The 27,267-nt window shown below is 39.9% G+C and overlaps 1 protein-coding gene across 1 annotated transcript in view; it reads right to left on the bottom strand.

Moving 5' to 3' along the window:
- Positions 1-27,267, bottom strand: part of LOC120046433 (cadherin-23-like) — a 569,127-nt gene that overhangs the window by 411,655 nt on the left and 130,205 nt on the right. Inside the window, exons 4-6 of the mRNA XM_038991662.1 lie at positions 24,733-24,875; positions 24,457-24,504; positions 23,715-23,807 (exon numbers count right to left, since the gene is read on the bottom strand). Of these exons, the coding sequence (XP_038847590.1) occupies positions 23,715-23,807; positions 24,457-24,504; positions 24,733-24,875 (284 nt within the window). The remainder of the gene's footprint in view (positions 1-23,714; positions 23,808-24,456; positions 24,505-24,732; positions 24,876-27,267) is intronic.

Below are 27,267 nucleotides of genomic sequence, written 5' to 3'. Positions count from 1 at the left end.
TTCTATGGGCACAAGCACTGATCATGACACAAACTGTTCACACCCCTCTTGTTGGTAGAGAATTTTGCAGGGCTTATTTCCTGCAATTCTACACATTTTGTCATGATGTGCAACTAACATTTTGCAGTTTTAAAGCACATTTTCTTGCAATTCTATCAATTTTGCCAAAAATTACAACAATATAGTTTAAGAAACCTAAATATATATTTTTTAGCTGACATGGGCGAGTTGATCTGGACATTTCTGGCAAGTTATATATAGCTTTCTAAGGTATGCAATGATTAACATGACAAGAGGAACTGATAATGCAATACCCAATTTCGAAATTGCACCTTGTGCATTCTACTATTACAACTTTCAAGATGAAGTTTAAAGCCGGACTTTCCTTTTTATATATATATATATATATATATATATATATATATATATATATATATATATGGCGCACCCCAACAGTTTGGGAACCATCTTAGTCCACTTAATTATTTTTCCCAGTTCTCTTAATTTCCACTGTTCCTAAAGTAAATGAGTCATGCACTGTAGGGCGTACCGTCATACCTCCAGAGAGCTCAGACTACAGTGGGTTGAGATTCAGCATTCACTGTGATCAAGACCAGAGAGACAGAGAGAGAGGCTATGGAAATTGGCAGCACACTGAAAAATTGTGATGAAGGCTAAGGCCCGAAACGTGTTAGTTTTTAATCGATGAACAAGCTGTTTTTTTTAATCAACTTCCAGTCCTCCACTGCCCTCCAAGAGTTGCTAAATTTCCTCTTCATTTCAATTTGGAACTCACGACCACCCATGGGGGGGGGGGGGGGGGGGGAGCAAGAGAGAGAGCGAGCTCATTCCTCACTGAATTTCTCTCTCTGCCTTCCCCCTCTCATTGATGGTCACTCAGATGCCAGCCTGCCTCTCTGACAAAGACATTTTCACACACGCAAACAAGGTGCTCTTCATGCTCAGTGGGATTAAGTAAACGATGGAGAGCTAAAGAGCGGGAAAGGGTGATTTACCATTACAACTGGCAGCATACAAACGCGCATGCGCGCCCACACCTCCGAGTCTATACTTAAGATTCTTGAATGTCAGCAGACACATACACAGTTTGGACAACCCTCTGGATTGGAAACGATGCACGAACAGTAAACTATTGTGCAATGATGGTAGTATTTGACATGTCACTCACTCAAATAGCCATTTTGGTCTGAAATGATTAATTAGGTACTGACTGGAACAAACACAGGGGTTGTGTGTAACTTAGTCCCAAAAACGTTTTATTTTACCTAATTTTAACATTCTGTCATGTTCAACTTCATAACAAAAACTAGTTTTTCCATCTCTAGAGGTTAAATAAATAAAGTAACAGAGTTGACAGTAACAGGTTTGACAATTTAAATCCCCATATGACAGGGGGATAGGAAGCTTGTTGTTTCAACAGGAAGGGGCAATTGAATGTTTTAACAATGCCGCTCAGTTTTCCACCACAAAACACTAGAAAATGTTAAAAAAAAGTAGAACCAGCTCCCCTGCAATTACTCTATGATTTGACTATTAGATGTTAAATGTAAAAAAAAAAAGTTTTTTTAAAAATAGGAATATCTTTACCATATTAAAACTACAGTTCAGATCACGTAATAGGGTTGACCTTAAAATGAGGGACAGAGGTAAGTTAATCAATAATCACTTACAATAAATAAACTTCAGAAATAACTTTGTCAAAGCAACAAAATAACTAAGTCTTCACAATTTGAATTATTTTAACTTGGCTTCCGGAGGTTGGGTTGATGATGTGGCAGGTGGCAGCATGGTAGGCACAGCTTGTCCCATAAATTAATCATAAAAACTGATGATTAGCTGATAACTGTGAAACAAACTTTCTGGATAATATAGAGAACCTTAAACTATTTAATTATCAGCATTTTGATATGCTCGAAAAATAATCAGATACATTGAAGCAAAGAAAGAAAATACCTTTCCTCGAACTCTGCGAACGAAACTGAAGGGAAGCCACCGTCTAAAATGTCAAACGTAACATTGGAGGGGGACGTTTTTATAACTACAGTGCCTTGCAAAAGTATTCATCCCCCTTGGCGTTTTTCCTTTTGTTGCATTACAATCTGTAATTTAAATATATTTTTATTTGGATTTCATGTAATGGACATAAACAAAATAGTAATTGGTGAAGTGAAAAGAATGTGCATATATATTCACCCCTTTGCTATGAAGTCCCTAAATAAGATATGGTGCATCCAATTACCTTCATAAGTCACATAATTAGTTAAATAAAGTCCACCTGTGTGCAATCTAAGTGTCACATGATCTGTCACATGATCTCAGTATATACACACCTGTTCTGAAAGGCCCCAGAGTCTGCAACACAACTAAGCAAGGGGCACCACCAAGCAAGCGGCACCATGAAGACCAAGAAGCTCCCCAAACAGGTCAGGGACAAAGTTGTGGAGAACTACAGATCAGGGTTGGGTTATAAAAAAATATCCGAAACTTTGAACATCCCACAGAGCACCCTTAAATCTATTATAAAAAATTGAAAGAATATGGCACCACAAAAAAACTGCCAAGAGAGGCCACCCACCAAAACTCACGGACCAGGCACGGAGAGCATTAATCAGAGAGGCAACAAAAGAGGCCAAAGAAAACCCTGAAGGAGCTGCAAAGCTCCACAGCGGAGATTGGAGTATCTGTCCACAAAACCAGTCTAAGCCGTACACTCCACAGAGCTGGGCTTCACGGAAGAGTGGGCAGAAAAAAGTAATTGCTGACAGAAAGAATTAAGCAAACACGTTTGGTGTTCACCAAAAGGCATGTGGGAGACTCCCCAAACATATGGAAGAAGGTATTCTGGTCAGATGAGACTAAAATGTAGCTTTTTGCTATCAAGGAAAATGCTATGTCTGGCGCAAACCCAACATCTCTCATCACCCCAGGAACACGATTTCCCTGCCAATGTTTTTAATTGGCAGGGACTGAGAAACTGGTCAGAATTGAAGGAATGATGAATGGTGCTAAATACAGATGAATTCTGGAGGGAAACTTGTTTCAGTCTTCCAGAGATTTGAGACTGGGACGGAGGTTCACCGTCCAGCAGGACAATGACAAGTATACTGCTACAGCAACACTCAAGTGATTTAAGGGGAAACATTTAAATGGAATTGGAATGGCTTAGTCAAAGCCCAGACACTCAATCTAGAATATGTGGTACGACTTAAAGATTGCGGTACACCAGCAGAACCCATCCAGCTGGAAGGAGCTGGAGCAGTTCTGTCTTGATGAATGGGCAAAAATCCCAATGGCTAGATGTGCCAAGCCTATAGATACATACCCCAAGAGACTTGCATCTGTAATTGCTGCAAAAGGTGTCTCTACAAAGTATTGACTTTGGGGGTGAATAGTTTGTCTTATTTGTTTCACAAGAAAAAATATTTTGCATCTTCAAAGTGGTAGGCATGTTGTGTACATCAAATGATACAACCCCCCCCCAAAATCTATTTTAATTCCAGGTTGTAAGGCAACACTGTATGTCTCCATAAGATAAAGCATTGCTTACAAGCATGAGCGAGCAATTAAAACATATGGATCTATTGCCTGGGCAAACGGGGGAGGTTCAGGCCCTAAAACAGGAATGGATTACAGTAATAAAATGGAAAAAATACGATAAGATAAAATAAGATATTGAAAACTACCGTGGTCTCCCTAAAATACACTACAGAGAGGCTATGATATGTTAATAAAACAATGAAAGCTGAATTACTTGTTCTAAAGTGCAGAAGTATGAAGAATAATATTGTTATATTGGAAATAAAGGAGGATGAATATGAACACTATCAGTCAACGGAGGAAAAATTCAAGGTATTCATGAAACACAATCTCAAGATGACGGACGAAGAGGTGGATACAATTGATTTTCAAAGGGCTCACCGTTTCGGGTGGCAGAGCGAAGGGAAGGCCCCGTCCGATCGTAGCTATGATAACTCACTACAAAATGAAAATGGTCTTGTTACATTAGGGTAGGGAACTGAAGAACACCCCATTCTCTATGAATGAACAATTTCCCCATAAAATAGTGGAGAGACAACGTGCCTTGTACCCCACTTTCAAAAGGCTCCGAGCAGAGAAGCAGAATGTTTGTCTAGTGGTCGAAAAATTGTATGTAAACAACCAAATGTTCAAGGGCTCAAGGACTCGACTACCTCTTGCTGAAGTAGTCCCCGATACACATTTGCACCCCCTTACACAGTACAAACACGAAATTTCTTCTCTCACCGCCTCTTGACATCCAGGGGAAGGTGTATGAAGTGCACGTATACTAATACGTATCATGCCCATGTATAGGCAGGAAGTAGAACAGAGCATCGATTTCAGACTTTCCACTTCCTGGTCAGGAAGTTTGTGCCAAATGAGTTCTGTTTGACTCACAGATATAATTCAAACGGTTTTAGAAACTAGAGAGTGTTTTCTATCCAATAGTAATAATAATATGCATATTGTACGAGCAAGAATTGAGTACGAGGCCGTTTGAAATGGGCACCTTTAATCAGAGCTACTCAATACTGCCCCTGCAGCCATAAAAAGTTAACCCTGACACAGTCATGGCACGATAACCAAGAATACATGCAGTACTGACAATCAGGAGCGAGTCAACCTGTAAACCTGACTTGCCTAGTTAAATATAGGTTACATTTTTTTTAAATACAAATAAAAAAACACCTCTCCACTCACACACATTTTGTTTTTATTCCAGGGTCGTTTCTTTATCACCCCGGCTATTTTACACCTAGGCCTATATCATTAGAATCAATAATATAAAATGTAGCGTAAATAGCGTAGACATATATAATATACCTCTCGCATAGAGAAGTGCTACCATAAGCCAGTTATTGTGTTGTTTCTACCGTTCAGTTTATCCAGTTTTAACCAGCCCGCCACACTAAGAGACAATTTTGACAAAACCTAATACATTTGCCAGTGTGTATCGAAACATTAAATATTCCCTTTACATTTTTTATATTGAGATGTATTTTTTTAATGTAAAAGCTGTGGCAAAGAAGGGTGTCGAGTGATAAATGGCAGATTTTGTCACGTTCCTGACCTGTTTTCTGGTGTTTGGTATGTGTTTAATTGGTCAGGGCGTGAGTTTTGGGTGGGTAGTCTATGTTATGTGTTTTCTATGTTGGGTTAATGGGTTGCCTGGTATGGCTCTCAATTAGAGGCAGGTGTTTGGCGTTTCCTCTGATTGAGAGTCATATTAAGGTAGGTTGTTTCACATTGTTTGTTGTGGGTGGTTGTCTTCCGTGTCAGTGTATGTTCGCACCACACGGGACTGTTTCGTTGTCGTTAGTATATGTAGTCTGTTCCTGTTCGTGCGTTCTTCATGTTTTATGTATAGTTCTCTCGTTCAGGTCTGTCTACGTCGTTTTGTAAAATTATCAAGTGTTCTTCGTGTGTTTAGTTTCGTCTTGTTAATAAAGTTCATTATGTCATCATACCTCGCTGCAAATTGGTCTTCCGATCCCTCTCTCCTCTCCTCGTCTGAGGAGGAGGAATATGACGACTATCGTTACAGATTTGTGAGAGCAGAACTAATAAACAGGCTCTGCCCTCTCATTAAAATGACTACCCCAATCAGAACTACAGATCACAAAATGGCCGACTGCCAAAACAATTCCCAGAAGCAAGGGAAACTCAGAAGGTAGGGCCGATCCACAGATAAGGGGTCAAGACAAACCAGGGAGGGGAAGGATCTGTGAACCATAGAGAAAGAGACAATATATATCGGCTGGATTTACCATGTATGAGTTGGACTGTTTGGACTTACCGGTTGGCGTTTGGACCTAGACCTACCGAGAACCCGATTTGTGTACCCAACCCTGCTATCCTTGACCTCGCCTGCGGCCTGGGTTGACCAGGACGGAGAGACAAACACAGGTACTCTCCTGTTTGAAATAACTCTCTTTCTGGGGTGATTTTGGTGAGGGTTTCCCGCTTAATTTGTGACAAACTCTCCTAATCTTGAAGAGGTTTGTCACAAAGGATAATGACACCAATTATTTTAGGATCATATAGGCCTACTTTACTAGAGAACATAGGCAGGTTTTTAATTCTATAATCCTTTATCCCTGCTCTACATTAGATCTATTCATATTTATTACATTTAGTCTTAAAAGCTAATTGTTCCGATTCACAACCGTGAACAAGGGCTGCACTATATAACGGCTTTTAAGTCATAATATACCTGACCTCTACAATTAGGCCGTATCATATTAAACACAAAACTACCTTGGTATTTCTAATGTACTACTGTGCAATCTTCAAATTAAATAAATAAACAATCAAAAAGAAAAAGGTCTTACCCATCTTCGCCATCACCTAAATCAAAACTGGATTTTAAGTCCATGTAGTCCAATGTTCCATATTGCTGAAATTAAAAAAAGGATAGGTTCATCATACCCATAAGTCCAAACTTATTTTAGGTCCACAGTTCCATTCTGCATGAATATTTTTTTAATAATACACTTTCTTTTTTTTAAGTCCATCATGCAGCAACATGTTTTTGTAGAAAACAAATGAATCCATAATTGTGATCGACCAGCTTGATTCGGTCTTAAGTAGCAACATTTTAAATTGTGTTTTTTACATTGGATAAAAGTATAGACTAAGAACTAGAACATGGTATATCATACACTACAGTTGAAGAACAATGGAAAAGTAATTGTGCTTTGAAAGTTGATAAACTTGTAATCTCACTTTTGAGAAATTGGCCTTTGAATGTTTTGGTACAGCTACTGGAGAGCTTTTCTTTGTCTACACCCATTCAGCATCATTCTTAACTTCTTTGGGCTGCAAGCCCGAAGCCGGGCACAATATGACAACAGCCACTTCAAGTGCAGGGCGCGAAATTCAAAATCTATTTTTTAGAAATATTTAACTTTCACACATTAACAAGTCCAATACAGCATATGAAAGATAAACATCTTGTGAATCCAGCCAACATGTCCGATTTTTAAAATGTTTTACAGCGAAAACACCACATATATTTATGTTAGCTCACCACCAAATACAAAAAAGGACAGACATTTTTCACAGCACAGGTAGCATGCACAAAGCCAACCTAACTAACCAAGAACCAACCAAACTAACCAAGAAACAACTTCATCAGATGACAATTTTTATAACATGTTATACAATAAATCTATGTTCTGTTCGAAAAATTTGCATATTTGAGGTATAAATCAGTTTTACATTGCAGCTACCTTCACAGCTACCGTCACAAATAGGACCGAAGCAGCCAGAGTAATTACAGACACCAACGTCAAATACCTAAATACTCATCATAAAACATTTCTGAAAAATACATGGTGTACAGCAAATGAAAGACAGGCATCTTGTGATTCCAGCCAATATTTCCGATTTCTTAAGTGTTTTACAGCGAAAACACAACATAGCATTATATTAGCTTACCACAATAGCCAGAAACACAAGCCATTCCCCAGCAGCAAAAGTTAGCAATCGTAACAAACCAGCAAAAGATATATAATTTTTGACTAACCTTGATAAGCTTCATCAGATGACAGTCCTATAACATCAGGTTATACATACACTTATGTTTTGTTCGAAAATGTGCATATTTAGAGCTGAAATCAGTGGTTATACATTGTGCTAACGTAGCATCTTTTTCCCACAACGTCCGGATATTTTTCTGACACTTTTTCTGACACACATATTCTGACCAAATAACTATTCATAAACATAACCAAAAAATACATGTTGTATAGGAAATGATAGATACACTAGTTCTTAATGCAATCGCTGTGTTAGAATTCTAAAAATAACTTCATTACGATATGCAGTTTACGTTATGGCGAGAGCGTGCCCAAAACCTGGCCGCAAACTACTAGTTCACATGTACGACAGATATATGAAATAACATCATAAAATGGGTCCTACTTTTGCTGATCTTCCATCAGAATGTTGTACAAGGGGTCCTTTGTCCAGAACAATCGTTGTTTGGTTTTAGAACGGCCTTTTTCCCTCTCGATTTAGCAAGCACTTCTTTGCCACAGCTTTTACATTAAAAAAATACATCTCAATATAAAAAATGTAAAGGGAATATTTAATGTTTCGATACACACTGGCAAATGTATTAGGTTTTGTCAAAATTGTCTCTATTAGTGTGTGGCGGGCTGGTTAAAACTGGATAAACTGATTAAAGTTAACGGTAGAAACAACACTAACTGGCTTATGGTAGCACTTCTCTATGCGAGAGGTATATTATATATGTCTACGCTATTTACGCTACATTTTATATTATTGATTCTAATGATATAGGCCTAGGTGTAAAATAGCCGGGGTGATAAAGAAACGACCCTGGAATAAAAACAAAATGTGTGTGAGTGGAGAGGTGTTTTTTTATTTGTATTTAAAAAAAATGTAACCTATATTTAACTAGGCAAGTCAGGTTTACAGGTTGACTCGCTCCTGATTGTCAGTACTGCATGTATTCTTGGCTATCGTGCCATGACTGTCAGGGTTAACTTTTTATGGCTGCAGGGGCAGTATTGAGTAGCTCTGATTAAAGGTGCCCATTTCAAACGGCCTCGTACTCAATTCTTGCTCGTACAATATGCATATTATTATTACTATTGGATAGAAAACACTCTCTAGTTTCTAAAACCGTTTGAATTATATCTGTGAGTCAAACAGAACTCATTTGGCACAAACTTCCTGACCAGGAAGTGGAAAGTCTGAAATCGATGCTCTGTTCTACTTCCTGCCTATACATGGGCATGATACGTATTAGTATACGTGCACTTCATACACCTTCCCCTGGATGTCAAGAGGCGGTGAGAGAAGAAATTTCGTGTTTATCTTGGTCTGAAGTGGAATACAAGCTCTTTGTATGACGTGTCCCCCCATTTCCTGTTTTCTGGAGCGCGCGAAAGGGGACATGGATTTGCCTTCTGTTTAGCTGCCGTTATAGGCGACTAATATCTCCGGCTTTGATTTTATTTGATACATGTGACCATATCATCGTAAAGTATGTTTTTTCAATATAGTTTCATCAGATTATTGAAAATTTTTCGGGAGTTTTGCCGTGTTCCGTTCTCTTCCGTTTGTTGACATGGAGAGCTTTGTGCCACTTGGCAAGTGCGCTTGCTAAATCGAGAGGGAAAATGAACGTTCTAAATCCAAACAACGATTGTTCTTGACAAAGGACACCTTGTCCAACATTCTGATGGAAGATCACCAAAAGTAAGAAACATTTTATGATGCTATTTCATATATCTGTCGTGCATGTGAACTAGTCGTCGGCGCCCAACTTTGGGGTACTCAGCTATACCGAAGCTGGATGTCGTAATGAAGTTATTTTTTAGAATTCTAACACTGCGATTTCATTAAGAACTAATGGATCTATCATTTCCTATACAACATGTATTTTTTAGTTATGTTTATGAATAGCTATTTGGTCAGAATATGTGTGTCAGAAAACGTGTCAGAAAAATATCGTTGCTGTTTAGACGTTGTGGAAAAAGTAGCTAAGTTAGCACAATGTGTAACCGCTGATTTCAGCTCTAAATATGCACATTTTCGAACAAAACATAAGTGTATGTATAACCTGATGTTATAGGACTGTCATCTGTTGAAGAATATCAAGGTTAGTCAAAAAATATATATATTTTACTGGTTTGTTACGATCGCTAACTTTTGCTACTGGGAAATGGCTTGTCTTTCTGGCTATTGTGGTAAGCTAATATAATGCTATGTTGTGTTTTCGCTGTAAAACACTTAAGAAATCGGAAATATTGGCTGGAATCACAAGATGCCTGTCTTTCATTTGCTGTACACTATGTATTTTTCAGAAATGTTTTATGATGAGTAATTAGGTATTTGACGTTGGTGTCTGTAATTATTATGGCTGCTTTCGGTGCTATTTCTGATTGTAGCTGCAATGTAAACTATGATTTATACCTGAAATATGCACATTTTTCGAACAAAACATAGATTTATTGTATAACATGTTATAAGACTGTCATCTGATGAAGTTGTTTCTTGGTTAGTTTGGTTGGTTCTTGGTTAGTTAGGTTGGCTTTGTGCATGCTACCTGTGCTGTGAAAAATGTCTGTCCTTCTTTGTATTTGGTGGTGAGCTAACATAAATATACGTGCTGTTTTCGCTGTAAAACATTAAAAAAATCGGACATGTTGGCTGGATTCACAAGATGTGTACCTTTCATTTGCTTTATTGGACTTGTTAATGTGTGAAAGTTAAATATTTTAAAAATATATATTTTGAATTTCGCGCCCTGCACTTGAGCTGGCTGTTGTCATAAGTGTACCGACGTCGGGCTTGCAGCCATAAGAAGTTAACCTGTCTGGCCCAGGCGTTCCGCTAGCGGAACATTCCACAGAAAAGGCAGAGTGCGAAATTCAAAAAATATTTTTTTGAAATATTTAACTTTCACACATTAACAAGTCCAATACAGCAAATGAAAGATACACATCTTGTGAATCCAGTCAACATGTCCGATTTTTTAAATGTTTTACAGCGAAAACAGCACGTATATTTATGTTAGCTCACCACCAAATACAAAGAAGGACAGACATTTTTCACAGCACAGGTAGCATGCACAAAGCCAACCTAACTAACCAAGAACCAACCAAACTAACCAAGAAACAACTTCATCAGATGACAGTCTTATAACATGTTACACAATAAATCTATGTTTTGTTCGAAAAATGTCCATATTTGAGGTATAAATCAGTTTTACATTGCAGCTACCATCACAGCTACCGTCAAAAATAGCACCGAAGCGGCCAGAGTAATTATAGAGACCAACGTGGAATACCTAAATACTCATCATAAAACATTTCTGAAAAATGCATCGTGTACAGCAAATGAAAGACAAGCATCTTGTGAATCCAGCCAATATTTCAGATTTTTTAAGTGTTTTACAGCGAAAACACAATATAGCATTATATTAGCTTACTACAATAGCCTACCACACTTCCGCATTCATTCATCAAGGCGCGATAGCAATAGGCACGTTAGCGTTAGCGAATAAACCAGCAAAAGATATTAATTTTCACTAACCTTCATAAACCTTCCTCAGATGACAGTCCTATAACATCAGGTTATACATACACTTATGTTTTGTTCGAAAATGTGCATATTTAGAGCTGAAATCAGTGGTTATCCATTATGCTAACGTAGCTTCTTTTTCCCAGAATGTGCGGATATTTCTATTAGACTCTCACCTATTCTGACCAAATAGCTATTCATAAACATTACAAAAAAATACATGTTGTATAGGAAATGATAGTAACACTAGTTCTTAATGCAATCGCAGTGTTAGAATTCTAAAAATATCTTCATTACGACATCCACCTTACGTTATAGCGAGAGAGTGCCCAAAATCTGGGCGCAAAACTACTAGTATACAGTTCGACAGATATATCAAATATTATGGTACAGCTAAATGGACACTTACAGACGTTGCTCAACTAAAAGTTGTGTGATCATGCTGCGGGACTTAGAGGTAAGTTGTGGTTTAGTACGGTACCCTGCGTCACTACTTCATTGCTCCAGACCAGCACAAGGGGGAGTTAGAGCACTGATTAGGCTTTTGGGTCCCAAGGCACTACTGTGACTCTAACTGACGACATAAACCAAAATAGAAACTGATAATTGTGCAGGACTTCAGTATTACTTACAAAAACTGGTGATACACTAAGGTTTTTATTCTAAGAGAAACCTAGACTCAATTAGGATGTGGAAATGTTAGGATTATTTTGCTCTTACTTTAGTACTGTAGCCTACTCCTGACCAGTCACATTGTACAGTGCCTGAGTGGCGCAGTGGTCTAAGACACTGCATCACAGTGCAAGCTGTGTTGCTACAGATGCTGGTTCAATACCCATGCCATCCTCAACTGGGAGACCCATGAGATGACTGTAGGTTTATGGTTTCTCTCTCACTAAAAACAGAAAAAAAACAAATTTAAATAACAAACTGGCTTTATTTATAAGTAACAATGTCTCACCCCTTGTTCAAGAATGGCATTTTTCTCGCTCATTTTACTTTATTCGAAAATGAAATAATCTCCAAAATATTCTTCTTTTTTAAACAAACAATAATTATTAATTTAGGATTGTATAAATGCCCCTTGGATATTCTCACATATATATTGTTAACCCTGTTATTAGCAGGACAACATATATTGGTCATGGCTCCTGAGTGGCGCACAATGGGATGGGCTGCAGAGCCGCGCACAGAAGACGGACCTAGCCCATGGGGAAGGAAGGAGGTTTTCTCCAGTAGATTTTCCGTTCCTCCTGAAAGCCCTAATCTGCAACTTAAATGAATAGAGTTCCTGGTCATGGTGCTACAGTATGTTGTTACAGCATAATCAAAGTGAGGACAATCGGCAATATGCTGTATACTTATGGCCTATTGTAAGCTGAAAGTCACACCTTTCCAGTACTCCTCAACCCGCCCCAAATTCCACCCTTATCACAGTTACCATTCAACAATGAGCTGTTTAGCTAAAAAAAAATGACATTGCGACTAAAGAGAACAGATGAAATGGACATTGTTTTCATCAAGCCAGCTTCTTTCTACGGTGCTACCCGTTCCAGGGTTAGGACCATAACCGCGAGAGGACTTGAAAATGAGCTGGAGCTAAGAGGATCACCAAAACTACAGGTAGTTTGGTTTCAGTGCATTTTCATAAACATATAATGTATATAGCCTATCAATGTGTAGGCATACTGTGTAATAAAATTGATAATTAAATAAAGGTTAAATTTGTAAAAATTCTGTACTAAAAACGTGAGCGTGTTTTCTCAGAACATACAACCATGTCGACAACCATCAGTGGATAAAGGGCTGGACAACGGGCCGCACCAAAAAATGCATGGTTGCCAAGAAAGCGGTTAGTTAAGCTAGATTCTTAAAATATGTATGCAGCATTTGTGTGTTGGAGTCACTTTTATTTCTTAAATGATCTACCATTTCTATCATAGGCCACTGTAATCGATGGGGGCGCAGGGCGGTACCATTCTGCTCATTTGATGAAGGTGCACAATGATCAGATTCAAACTTTCAAGACCGAGATCGAATCATTGAAGGCAGACAAGCAGGAAGAGAAACATTATCTGAGAGCAGAGATACGGGCGACAGCTGATGCATTGGTCCAGAGCCAGGTGGCATTGGCGGGGAGTCAGGCGAAAAATTACGTGTTGAAGAGGGCGAGGAACGAGATGGAGTTACAATCCATGCCAGGCACACCTGTGAGCTCTGGAAGTCCACCTCCGACAGGCAGACTCAACATACCTGGCGGGTTTGTCAGGTCGTGAGTTCACCCTGACATTTCCATTCCTCTTCTGACAACAGAACTTGACCAACTGCTCAACAGGCACAGCAAGGGCCGTCCGGACCGTTATGCTGTTCTGCTATTCCAAGGATGTGTTTACTACAGCATGTACTGTAGGCTATGTTTACTTGTACAGCACCATTATGGCTATTAGCAGGGCTATTAGCAGAACAATAGACTTGCCTAGAAGGAGGAGGGTAGGGGGAGAATTCTATCGTCAAATGTATTTCTTAGGTTGGCTGTATCACAACCGGCCGTTGATTGGTTGCAATTTCAGTTTAATCCACCAGAAAAGACAGAACAAATAATACAACAAATATTGTGGTTCAACTCAAATATACTAATTGATAAAAAAAAGTTTATCAATTGGTACCTTTACCATGTGGAAGGGGGAAAAAGTATCATTATTATTATTATTATTAACCCTGTTTTTCACAAGCGTGGCAGGCTGTAAATTCTGCAAACAACGTTTCTAGGTTGGGCTAATAGCAGGACAAAATACTGTATGTTGGTCATGGCTTCCGAGTGGCACAGTGGTCTAAGGCACTCCATCTCAGTGCAACAGTCCCTGGTTTGAATCCAGGCTGTATCACATCTGATTGGGAGTCCCATAGAGCGATGCACAATTGGCCAAGGGTCATCCGGGGTTAGGGGAGGTTTTGGCTGGCCGGGATGTCCTTCTCTTCCTTTAAAAACAGAAATAAGTATTTTGGCCTTCATAAATATTATTTTGGCCTTTATTCAGATTACAATCGCTCACTTTCATTTTTTGTTTTACAAAATCATCTCCAAAATATCATTATATATTGCCTACCCGCTGTGGATGACTATTTCAGCACCGTTTCGCGCTGCTCTGAGACAAGCATGGTGAAACGAAAATGTTAAATTATATTTGATGATATTCTTAAAATATATGTGTTGACAATTATAAGCAAGTGATGTCTGCTAAATAATGAAGTTGATGGCACAGTCATATAGCCTCGGCACCTACATAAATATGCGTGTGGGCGATCTCGTGCAACCGAAAAATGTTGGATAAACCATATACTGTACAGTACTGTATTTCTTCATCAGCAACTTTATGCTTTCATTAACTTCTCTAGGGTAGGGGGCAGCATTCAGAAGTTTGGATGAAAAGCATGCCCAAATTAAACTGCCTGCTTCTCGGTATGCATATAACTGGTAGATTTGGATAGAAAACACTCTAAAGTTTCCAAAACTGTTAAAATAGTGTCTGTGAGTATAACAGAACTGATTTGGCAGGCGAAAACCTGAGAAAAATCCATTCGGGAAGTCGTTTTTTTTGTTGGTTTTCTAGTTTTCTTTTCAATGCCATTACAGTATCCATTGACTTAGGACTCAAATTGCAGTTCATATGCCTTCCACTAGATGTCAACAGTGTTTAGAAATTGTTTCAGGCTTGTATTCTGAAAAATTAGGTGGTAAGAGCAGTCTGAATGAGTGGACCCTAAAGTGTCACAGAGCTTTTTCATGCGCGCGACCGAGAGAGTGCTTTTCTTGTTTACCTTTTATATTGACGACATTATTGTCCGGTTGAAATATTAGTGATTATTTAGGCTAAAAACAACCTGAGGATTGAATATCAACATCGTTTGACATGTTTCTATGAACTTTACGGATACAATTTAGATTTTTTGTCTGACTGTTTTGACTGCGTTTGAGCCTGTGGATTACTGAAGAAAACGCGCAAGCAAAACGGAGGTTTTTGGATATAAAGAGACTTTATCGAACAAAAGGAACATTTATTGAGTAAATTAATGTCTGCTGAGTGCAACCATATGAAGATCATCAAAGGTAAGGGATTAACTTTATCTCTATTTCTGACTTGTGTAACTCTTCTACTTGGCTGGTTATTGTTTGTAATGATTTGTCTGCTGGGCTATGTTCTCAAATAATCGTAAGGTATGCTTTCGCCGTAAAGCATTTTTTAAATCTGACACCGTGGTTGGATTCACAAGAAGTTAATCTTTAAACCTATGTCAAATATGTTGTTTTCTGAATTTTTATAATGAGTATTTCTGTATTTGAATTTGGCGCCCAGCAGTTTCACTGGCTGTTGAAGAGGTGGGACGCTAACGTCTCACGTACCCAAGAGAGGTTAATAAAAGAATGATACAAATACTTTTTCAAAAGGCAGATGTTTATTTCCTTATGGATCCATAACGAATTACTATGGGGATAAATATCACTGAATGACAGAAATATTGGAACAAAGTAGGCTAATGAAGGTAAACAAATTTTTGCTGTTACTGGAAAATATGTTTCTCTCCCTCTAAGAACATAAATAAATGTTTTGGCCTTGATTCAGATTACAATCGCTCACTTTCGTTTTTTTTTAAACAAAATGATCTCCAAAATATCGTTATATATTATCAAGTTGATGGCACAGTCATATAGCCCTGGCACCTACATACAGCTGATTGACTCACTCATTCATGGCTTTGAGTCAAAATAAATAAGTACCAACATTCTTTCTGATAGCATTTTATAGAGAAATGTTTTGGTTATCCTGACCTGGACACCATGTACAGTATTATAATAGCCCATTATGGGCTGTTAGCAGGACAATATACCTTTACCAACACCTCTGTGTATTTTGATACTTTGTGGATGGGGCCCCCCGAGTGGCGCAGCGGTCTAAGACACTGCATCACAGTGCAAAATGCGTTGCTACAGATGCAGGTTTGACACCCGTGCCGGCCACCACCGGATGACCCATATGTAATTATTGGCGGTCACGATATACTGTAGGCCTACCGTAGGGACATGAGTCTCACTAGTGTTGAGTAATGTGCTGTTAAAAGTGGTGTAGGTCTTATTTATTTAAAGAGTATATTGAAGTTAGAAGCAATAGGATTTGAAGCAATAGCCTACCTGCTGTGGTCAACTATTTTAGCATTGTTTCGCGCTGCTCTGAGACAAGCATGGGGACTGGTCTTGAGATTTTTATTTTCACTGAATCTCCATTTGGGTATTGGTTAGACTACAATAATACAATTAGGGTGTAGAAATGTTATGTGCTTAAGTACTGTAGCCTACTCCTGACGTTGTACAGCACCACATTTTCCGTTTTTTCGTTTTTCGTTTTTCTTGGAATAGAAACACCAAAATATTAATCAAATTAATTACGCAACATTTCTTAAAATCAGTCCCGTATACTATGTTCTTACAAAAAAAGTTTTTAAATTCTCTACTACAGCCACGACTGAAGGCTTTCAAATGCTTCTCAAAGATGCCCTCTGGTGGTCAAACTAGCACTAAGTAGCTTTAATGGTAAAAATGGCTGACAAATAATGTGCCATAGAATTCTGCGGCATCGTGCAAGCTGAGCTGCAGTACGCTGCAACTTTTAAAGGACGAACCACTGTAATCATCATGGTGCTTTTTAAGGGTAAGTTTAGAAACATTGGAAATGAATTACTTACAAATCATACAATGTGATTTTCTGGATTTTTGTTTTAGATTCCGTCTCTCACAGTTGAAGTGTACCTATGATAAAAATTACAGACCTCTACATGCTTTGTAAGTAGGAAAACCTGCAAAATCGGCTGTGTATCAATTACTTGTTCTCCCCACTGTATGCAAATATGTTATTTCCATTTTTTTATTTTATAAATTAGCAAACATTTCTACAAACTTGTTTTTGCTTTGTCATTATGGGGTATATTGTGTAAATTGATGAGGGAAAAAAACATTTAAGAATAAGGCTACAATGTAACAAAATGTGGAAAAAGTCAAGGGGTCTGAATACTTTCCGAATGCATTGTATAGCTGAACCAATATACATTCTCAAGTTGAATTGTATGTTCGCTCAACTTTGAATTTTAGATTGAGTGAATAAGTCCAACTATTAACAGATTGCATTAGTTTAGAAAATGATATGTTTTATGTTTATGTATCATAACATTAATTTACCAAACAATGTACATACAAAAACACAGGTATTGAAATATTTTTTTTTTGTATCAACCTGCAGTAGAGCATACTGGGAAATGTGATAATGATGGGTGTGGTATTGAGTGGTTTTGAGCAAAAATGGATTTGTAATTTTACTCAACAAGCTTGTTCAAATTCAGCTCACTTCAAGCAGAGTTTGTTGAGTAAACAAACTTTAACACATTAGCTCAAATGCATGTCCTTTTTAAGTCCACTCAACTCACATAACACTTATTAAGCAATTGGTTCCCACATTAAAAAATATTTCAGTTTATTATAAAATACTCCAGTACTTACTATAGAATTCCATAGTATACTATAGTAAATACTACAGTAATGTCTGCAAAAACACTACCGTTTTTTTTTGTTACTATAGTAAATACTATAGTATTTCATTTGCACATACCATGCCCATTCCCCTGCCCCATATCCCAATTTGTGCCACTCATAAGTGAGAAACCTACATTCCAAGTATAGACCAGGTTATAGAAAAGAGCAGAAGCTTTGAACTGTCCATTCAGACCCCAGTCCTACGTACCTACAGGTTATAGACAATTTGCTATTTTAGTATTCCTCCAGTAGGTTTCCTCAAGGAAAAAGCCTCTACTTCTATGTCAAAGATAATAAAACAAAAACACAATACTACAGTAGTGTCCGCAAAACTCTACAGTAAATACTACAATCTGCAAAAACACTACATTGATTACTAGTTGTATCCCTAATTTATTCCAGGTGTGCCGCACTACTATGGCTGACCTAGTAAAACAACACATTTTCATTCTAAAAACATTGTTTATATATATATACTACAGTAGTTATACTATAGTTAACTGTAAATAATACAGTATTCATTTGTGTTTTTGAAGACTTTAGCACATAAGCTCAAATTATTGTCCTTTTAAAGTCCACTCAACTCACATGATAACACTGTGTAAGCAATTGGTTAAGTTGGCTTTTTCATAGTGCATAGACATAAGAAGACCAAATGTATAAGATGAAATAGGTATTACACATAGTAGACATCAAGATATCAAGTGTTGAGCATTAATCAATGCTCTCAGATATATGCATAGGGACAGATGGAGCGAGACCTCTAGACATTAATATATCGTAAGCCTTGAAAATAAAAGTTCTACCAAAACTAATCTCAAGTATAGGGTGGATCTCATATTGACTACTTTCCATTCAACCTTCCTCCTCCTCCCTTGTCTCTCCGTCTATTCCTCATTTACTCTCTCTTTCTCTATCCATCCTCTCTCTCTCTCTCTCTCTCTCTCTCTCTCTCCCCATCTCCCTCCCTTGCTCTATCCTTCCTTCCACCCTTCTCTCCGTGGCTCTTGGTATTAGTGTCACCCAGCCACTTCTCACTAACCACCCCATTCAATTTCATCCTCCGGAGACGATACAGAAACCATTATGCATAGAGCAAATCACAGTAATGTGTGTGTGTGTGTGTGTGTGTGTGTGTGTGTGTGTGTGTGCGTGCGTGCGTGCGTGCTATGGTATATGTGGTGGGAGTGTTTGATTGTTAAGGCAGTTATGATAACAACAGCACAAACCATTTCTTTATGCCGACATTAATTACTTAGTTTAACAGATTCTTAAATTAATAGGATTGTTTCAGAATGTCATTGCTTATAGGTCATATGTAAAATAATGGTTTTAATACAATGAATGTCATATGTGTATAATAACGTCAGGCAGGATAATGTGATACACAGAGGTGTACATTATTAGGGCTTGAAGTTATGCTTTCATAATAATTATAATTGTACAAAGAGAAAGAGAAAGGACTAGATCACATGAATCTGATTTATACTTTATAGTGACACAGGGCACATCAAATAGTGGAAGTCCTCTGTTGTTCTGCCCAATCCAACATCAAGCTCTAAACATCTCATTCCCAGGCATAATGAACACTCTCTGATACGCTTTGCCAAACCAATCTGAGAGATCAGTGTGTGCGTACATGTGTCTGTCTGCCTGCCTGCCTTCCTGCCAACCATGCTCCCATCCCCAGCCCAACCCTCCAGCCATCCTTCGACCTCTTGTGATTTCAACATCATTGTGACATCAATGTAACATAAATGAAATATCAGCTCACATGGATGCTGTGGCAGTCAGTACAGTGCAGTATAGCTAGATGGATACTGCACAGGTATGATGACCTGACCACTCTCAAGCTTTGATCCTGTTTGACTTTCTATGGTCTATCATTGTTTAAGTAACTTGCGTCCTCCATAGAATAGAATGATTAAAACGGACATTCCCATTCAAGTCAATATTCCTTGATTACATTTACTGTAAATTCTGGTGGCCATATTGAGTGTACCCATATGCTAGTCATTATATTTCTATGGTGTGGCCTGTCCACCTCCAGCTAAAATGAAGACCGGTTTGTAATAACAGTCAATGTAAGAGCTATCAGCACCGTGAGGGATACTGAGATAGGGCTGATAGAAAATACAGAAATAGGCTGAGGACGGATTTCCCTTCACCCGCTGCCTGACAGAATGGGGGGGAGAGAAAGTAAACAGATAAGCTCAATGTTAGCTATCCAGCAGTGCAGTGGATGCCTGCTTGTCTGTCTGTCTGTCTGTTTGCCAATATATTCAATCCATCTGTATAGTGCATTTCAGGGCCAGACTTGGCATGGCTGTACTATCTCCCTCTGCATCACTGTTGCCTTATCTGTGTTCCATATTCTACAACACCGTGTGTCTACGGAACGATAAATAAATAGTTGATGAGTTATGGCATTGATAAAATAAGCAGAGCGAGATATAGTACATAAAAGGTAGACGTTTTTTGGGGTTTGTGTGTATGTGTGTGAGCGCGTGCCTGTCTGTCCATGCATTCATCACTCTGTATGTTCATTACTCCATCTGTCTGTCTGTCTATACAGTATAAGTCATGAATGGGAGAGAGTGGAATTCAAAGAAAGAAAGAGGGAAAGTCAGAGAAAGAAAGAAAAAAGAAAAACACAGAGCAGGAGAAAGAGTGTGTTTGTGGGATCGGGGTGGGTCTGGGGTGAGCAGCAGGACACAGAAAACACTGGGTGAGTTTCAGAAAAGTCATTAGTAGTGGCATTTGATGGTGGCGGCGTGTCAATGACACAGAGACTAGCTCACAGTGGGAGAGGGTTTAGGGGCCAGGAAGCATGGGAGTAAAGGCTGGGGGAGTGGATTGGGACTCCCTGGGGCGACTGGTGTTATTAAAAACTGTTCAGCTAGTGAGTTATACATACAGACACACAGATGCACAAAAGCACACAATAAAGCATGCACACACACAGACGGACAGACACACACAGACTACATTTCAAATATACACGTCTAATGTACATTGTACTTTAAAGTGTGTTATGCTAGATTTAGATCAAGAATCATAGGGCTGAAATACAGTATTATCACCTTTCATACCAAATAGTAAACTAATAGGGATACAACTTACTCTAAAATGTGAAAAACAAAAAAACACAGTATGCACCACCCTTGCACTATTACCACCATTACATTAAATGGGGAATTTGGATGAGGCCCATCTGTTGTTTTAGTCGAACATTGTGTTTGGGTAATAGTCTCTGAATGTGTCCCAAACGGCACCTTATGTCCTATATAGTGCACTTCTTTTGACCAGAGCCCTATGGGATGATATGATGGGCCCTAATCAAAAGTAGTGTACTAAATAGGGAACAGGGTGCCATTTGAGACACAACATTGTCTCATTTACATTTTAGTCATTTAGCAGACACTCTTATCCAGAGCGACGCACAGTTATCTCGGTCTCCACACACTGTGCCATGGCTGGTTGCTGTAAATCTGTCCAGCTCATTAGCGCTGACACAGGGAATGCTAGCAGCCCACCTGCTCCCCTTCACCCTCTTTATAGCACCACAAATTAAACCCACAATTACAGTACGCATGCCAGCGCATGTGCGCACACACTCCTCTTTTACAACTCCTCAATTTACACACACTCCTCTTCTCTATACCTTCTCAATTACACACACTCCTCTCGTCTTTACTACTCTACACCTACCCATCCACAGGTCACGTTGAGCTGTTTTCTGTATTCCTGTTTTATCTCACTTTCCCACTCCCTCTTCCAGCTCTTTCCCATTCCTTCCATTGTTACTTTTTTCCTCCATGTCCTTCTCTCTGTCTCTGTATATGTATCTCTCTACATACCACATCTCTCTCTTTCTCACTCCCATCTCTTTCCACTCGTTTCTGTTATTTTTCCTCTCCGTCAAACTAGTTCCATCTCTGTCCATCCCCATCCTTCTCTGCCTGTCTGTTTTTTTCTGCAGTCAACTTCAGGAACTAGCTTATCGTCTCAGAGTTGCTGATGGAAGTCATAATCTGTGATTGGCCGGCTACTGTGGCACATACGGTGAGTGACAGGTTGATGGAGTGATGTCGCAGCGTATTTGCTTTGCCCAACGGAGGTCACCGGTAGTCTCAGAGGTAATGAGGCCATAAAAATGCGGAGGACAGAAAGTTGTTGGAGGAGGAAGAGGATGAGAGGGAGGGAGGGGATGGAGGAAACAAGATAGAACAGGGAACAAAGTCACAACACCCTCACTGCATCATCTCGTCCTCGGCTCCCCCATGGCTTAGCACTGAGTATTCTGTGAGCTACAGCTGGTGCCCGGAGTACATGTATCATACACAAACATGGCCTGAGATAATTTTAAAATTATTTGATGAAGTTCATGAATTGCCTGGCTGGGACAGTAGAAATGTGAAAAGAACAGTGGAAACACTTATGGATGCATAGTGACACTTTAGTAAACAGGCATTTGCCATGGTTTATCATGAAATAAATCATGGCTTGGAACATGATTTTAGGCAATCAGCATCCAAGACCGGAACAGTCGAATCAACATGTTATAAATGCTGTACCTACAGCAAGGACAACCTGCCTTGCCTGCCCTAAAGGCCTCTATCTATTCAAAGGTATAATAGCAGCAATTTGTGGGCTCCCGAGTGGCGCAGTGGTCTAAAGCACTGTATCTCAGTGCAAGAGGCGTCACTACAATCCCTGATTCATATCCAGGCTGTATAACATCTGGCTGTGATTGGGAGTCCCATAGGGCGGCACACAATTGGCCCAGCGTTGTCCGGGGTAGGCAGTCATTGTAAATAAGAATTTGTTGTTAACTGATTTGCCTAATTAAATAAAGGTTAAAATAAAAAATTTAACCTTAGCAGCTCTTTGTAACTAGAACCCTGAGATAACCTCAAATAATGCAGAGAAAACCCTGATAGAACCCTCAGACAATCCTGAGAGAACCTTGAAAAAACACAGAGAAACCTGAGACAACTCTCCACTCATAGGAGGTAAAGAGGGCAGGCTACACAGCCCCCTCTTTCTCTGAATTTATTTGCTTGACTTTATGGATTGAAGAGGGGGAAAATCCCAGTGGCTTTGAAGATTTGGAGAAGACTGGGGATAGGCTATGCACTCAATATAAACACAACACGATATGTGTGTGTGCGTGGCTGAGATAGATTTCAGCCTCTGTTTGAAGTTCCAGACTCCAACATTCTACTCTACTCTGGCAATTACTTCATATCAACAATCAGATGGGGGAGAGGGCAAAAAGAAGGGAGTGGGGAGAGAGGGAGGGAGAGAGGGGGATAAAGAGAGAGAGAGAAGGGAGGTGAGACTGCCCCCCATCCTCTCCTCTTTCGGACCAGAGTGAGGGAAACTGTAAGAGGGAGATAAATAGAGACTAAAAGAGGGAGAGGGAGGGAGGGAGAGAATGAGAGGTGGGAGATAGAGACTGAAATAGGAGGGAGAGACTTAGTGGAGGTAGTAGCCTGAGAGAGAGAAAGAAAAGCTGTAGTGGGAGAGATTGAGGACCACTGCAGAGGGAGATTTTTTTTTATATTTGTATGGCAATTTGGATGACTTTCTCCAAATATGAGAAAGAAGAGGACTCCCAAACCAGTGGTTGGTTATCATGCAGGTCAACAGCCATTTGCAGGGCCAACTTGTTGTAAGGTTGCATGTCTGATAAGTCAACCAATTATGCAGAGACATTGACTCAAAGATTCTCACTGTCTGTGTATTATATCGAGCAAGAGAAACTATGCTTTTTCTCATAAATCAGTAAAAAATTGTCACACACACACATAACACAATACTTCTTGGGTTAGTTTTACATTTCCCCCAGCAATGGTTAAGGTTAGGATTGTAAGAGGGAAACTGATCCTAGATCTGTACCAAGGGGATACTTCATCCCGCAGTGACTCCAGAGGACAATGATAGTGTTCCCCACAAGGACAGTGGGACAAGTTAGGGAGTACAGTTATATACAGTAGCTATTACACATTCCATATACATGACTGTAGCCTACCTCTGCAATGTGTACTGTGTACGGCTGGCCATGGAAAGTAGGGGAGTTGTCATTCACATCTCCTATCTGAATATTCACTGTGTCTTTGACCACCTGCGAAAGCACAAGAGGTCCTAATCTTTAATACACAAACACACAGACAGAGAGATACACAGACACACAATACACTTACTCTATGTATAGAATGAGGGTGGTGTCTTAACCCATAGGAATGTGTAGGTTGAAATGTCATTGTGTTTTAGTGCATCAGGGAGAGGTGTGGCAGTGGTTAGTGTGTTGGACTAGTAACCGAGAGGTTGCAAGATCAAATCCCTGAGCTGACAAGGTAAAAATGTGTCGTTCTGCCCCTGAACAAGGCAGTTAACCCACTGTTCCTAGGTCGTCATTGAAAATAAGAATTTGTTCTTAACTGACTTGCCTAATTAATGAAGGTAAAGTAAAAAATCAGAACAGTACATGTTAGACAGGTGTCAGAGTGAGTAACATACACACAATCAATCAACTCCCTGACACATACAAGTATTACACACACTCTATGCATAGAATGAGTGTATGAATGTAGTGTCTTAACCATTACCCATAGGGTTGTGGAGTGTCAGTGTGTTTTAGCATTTGAACGTTGCATGTGAGACAGGTGTCAGAGTGAATAATAGTTGGTCAGGTGGAGTTGTATCTACAGTGTGTGAGCTGCTTGACATCCAGGATGTGTAACAGTGTTGACTCTTGGCTCTTTGGCTCTTACCCCTTGGCTGTCACTCACAAAGAACTCCACCTGCATCTCCGACTTGGTCTGGAAGAGATGGAGAGAGATGTCAGCCAAACCCTTCATAAGGGAAGGAGGGAGTGTGGGGAGGGAACGGAGACGTGTGTGTGTGTGTGTGTGTGTGTGTGTGTGTGTGTGTGCATGCACGTGTGGGTGTGTGTGTGTGTGTGTGTGTGTGTGTGTGTGTGTGTGTGCATGCACGTGTGGGTGGTTGTGTGTGTGCGGCAGTGTGTGTGTGTGCCTGTGTCTTCTAACCTCGCGGTCCAGGGGCTGTCGTAGCCACACTACTCCAGTGTCTCTCTCCACTGCAAAGTACCTCATGGCCTCCTCTCCCACTACCCCGAAAATGAGGGGCTCCTGGTCTGGGTCCACCGCCTGCAGCTGGGTCACTGATGTGCCTGACATGCATAGGAGAAGACATGGGTAATTGGTCAATCCCAGGAAACATTGGTTGTATCCAAAATGGCACCCTATTCTCAATTTAGTGCATTGCTTTGGGTGAAATGGCACCCTATTCCCCATTTGGCTCTCTAATCTCCATTTAGTGCACTACTTTTTTGGCCGGCTGCACTAAATAGGGAATAGGGTTCCATTTCGGCTGCAACGTTAATATATCAAGAAACAAAAAAGACAGCCAGCTGTATTACTCCTTGCTATGCCATAATTCGTGAAAATGGAGGATGGGGGCTAGAGGTTATTTATGGTAGACTTAAACTGAAGGAAAGATAAGGAGCCACTGAGAGGGGATAGGTTATGGTAGAGTGACAAGTCACCCACACGGAGAACATGAAGGGCCATTAAGAGGTTAAAGTGTTGCTGTGTAGTGTATTTACCAGCATGGCACACACACACACACACACACATTCACACACACTAACACACATGCAAACACAGGCAGGCAAACACACACAAGCACAGGCACACTAACATTTAGTATCCTCTCTATCCCCTCCCTCCCTCTCTCTCCATTGGAGACTACTGTAGAGTTGAAGCCAAACTAAATCAAGCCTGTCACTTCCAGGCCCCGGCTGATAACACAAAGACCAATTAGGCTCCACAATCACACACCCTTCTCTTTTTATTAATATAATCCATTTTCACCATGAAACGGAGGCAAAAATGACTAATTAATATTACAATTTATGAACGCTTCTCATTGCATCTAATGAGATTTATGCAAATTATGCTGCTTTCAATATGAATTTGGTTGAAGACTGTGCAAATTAAGCACTTTCTCACACACTCATCAATAATAACTGCAAAAGTCACCCTATCCCTTATACTCTCCCTCTCCAGCTCTCTCGCTCTCCTCCATTGAAAAGGAAATGTCCACTGCATGTGGAAATACATGGCTCAAATGGCACCCTAGTCCCAAATGGCACCCTATTCACTATATAGTGCACAACTTTTGACCAGGGCTCTGGTCTTTAGGATCCTTTTGGCAAACTCCAAGCGGGCTGTCATGTTCCTTTTACTGAGGAGTGACTTCCATCTGGCCACTCTACCATAAAGGTCTGATTGGTGGAGTGATGCAGAGATGGTAGTCCTTCTGGAATGTTCTCCCATCTCCACAGAGGAACTAAATTACACTTGCTATGACAGACATACATGTTCTAATATTATAGTCCAATTGGATGTATAAAATTGAGAATGAATTTGGCTACATACAGACCAGTACAGTGTGTAATAATTGACAACGCGACATACTTATTACATTTGCGTTTTGGTAGAGGAAAATACAGCGCCTCAACAGCACCCTCCTTCGACAAGCCACCTGTGTTCTCCTATTTCCAGCCTCGGTCCTCTGAACAGTCAACTGATGGCAGTTGATCATTATCAATAGCACAACAAATACAGCTTCCATGAAAACAAAGAAATGGCTAATAATGACAGACTATAAGTTGTGGTGAGTTGCCACCACCGGTAACATTTAAGTTGTATGTGTGGTATGTTTTTAGACATTTTTGCAACAAAAAAATTAATGAAAAATAAACTTAAATATCACATTTACTTAAGTATGCAGATCCTTTACTCAGTCTTTTGTTGAAGCACCTTTGGCAGCAATTACAGCCTCGAGTCTTCTTGGGTATGATGTGTGCTTAGGGTCGTTGTCCTGTTGGAAGGTGAACCTTCGTTCCCAGGCTGAGGTCCTGAGCACTCTGGAGCAGGTTTTCATCAAGGATATTTCTGTACTTTGCGCCATTAGTCCCTACCGCTGAAAAACATCCCCACAGCATGATTCTGCCACCACCATGCTTCACCATAGGGATGGTATTGGCCAGGTGATGAGCGGTGCCTGGTTTCCACCAGATGTGACGCTTGGCATTCAGGCCAAATGGTCTGAAAGTCCTTTAGATGCCTCCAAGCAGGCCGTCTGGCCACTCTACCATAAATGCATGATTGGTGGAGTGCTGCAGAGATGGTTGTCTGGAAGCTTCTCCCATCTCCACAGAGGAACTCCAGAGCTCTGTCAGAGTGACCATCGGGTTCCCGGTTACCTCCCTGACCAAGGTCATTCCCCCCCGATTTTTCAGTTTGGCCGGGCGGCCAGCTCTAGGAAGAGTCTTGGTGGTTCCAAACTTCTTCCATTTAAGAATGATGGAAGCCACTGTGTTCTGGGGGACCTTCAATGCTGCAGATATTTTTTGGTACCCTTCCCCAGAACAGTGCCTCCACACAATTCTGTCTTGGATTTCTATGGTCAATTCTTTCGACCTCATGGCTTGGTTATAGACAGGTGTGACTTTCCAAATCGTGTCCAATCAATTAAATTTACCCCAAGTGGACTCC

The sequence above is a fragment of the Salvelinus namaycush genome, chromosome 4, assembly GCF_016432855.1.
Source record: "Salvelinus namaycush isolate Seneca chromosome 4, SaNama_1.0, whole genome shotgun sequence".
NCBI lineage: Eukaryota > Metazoa > Chordata > Actinopteri > Salmoniformes > Salmonidae > Salvelinus > Salvelinus namaycush.
Note: the sequence above shows the minus strand (reverse complement) of the source record. Positions and strands in the feature narration are given on the sequence as shown.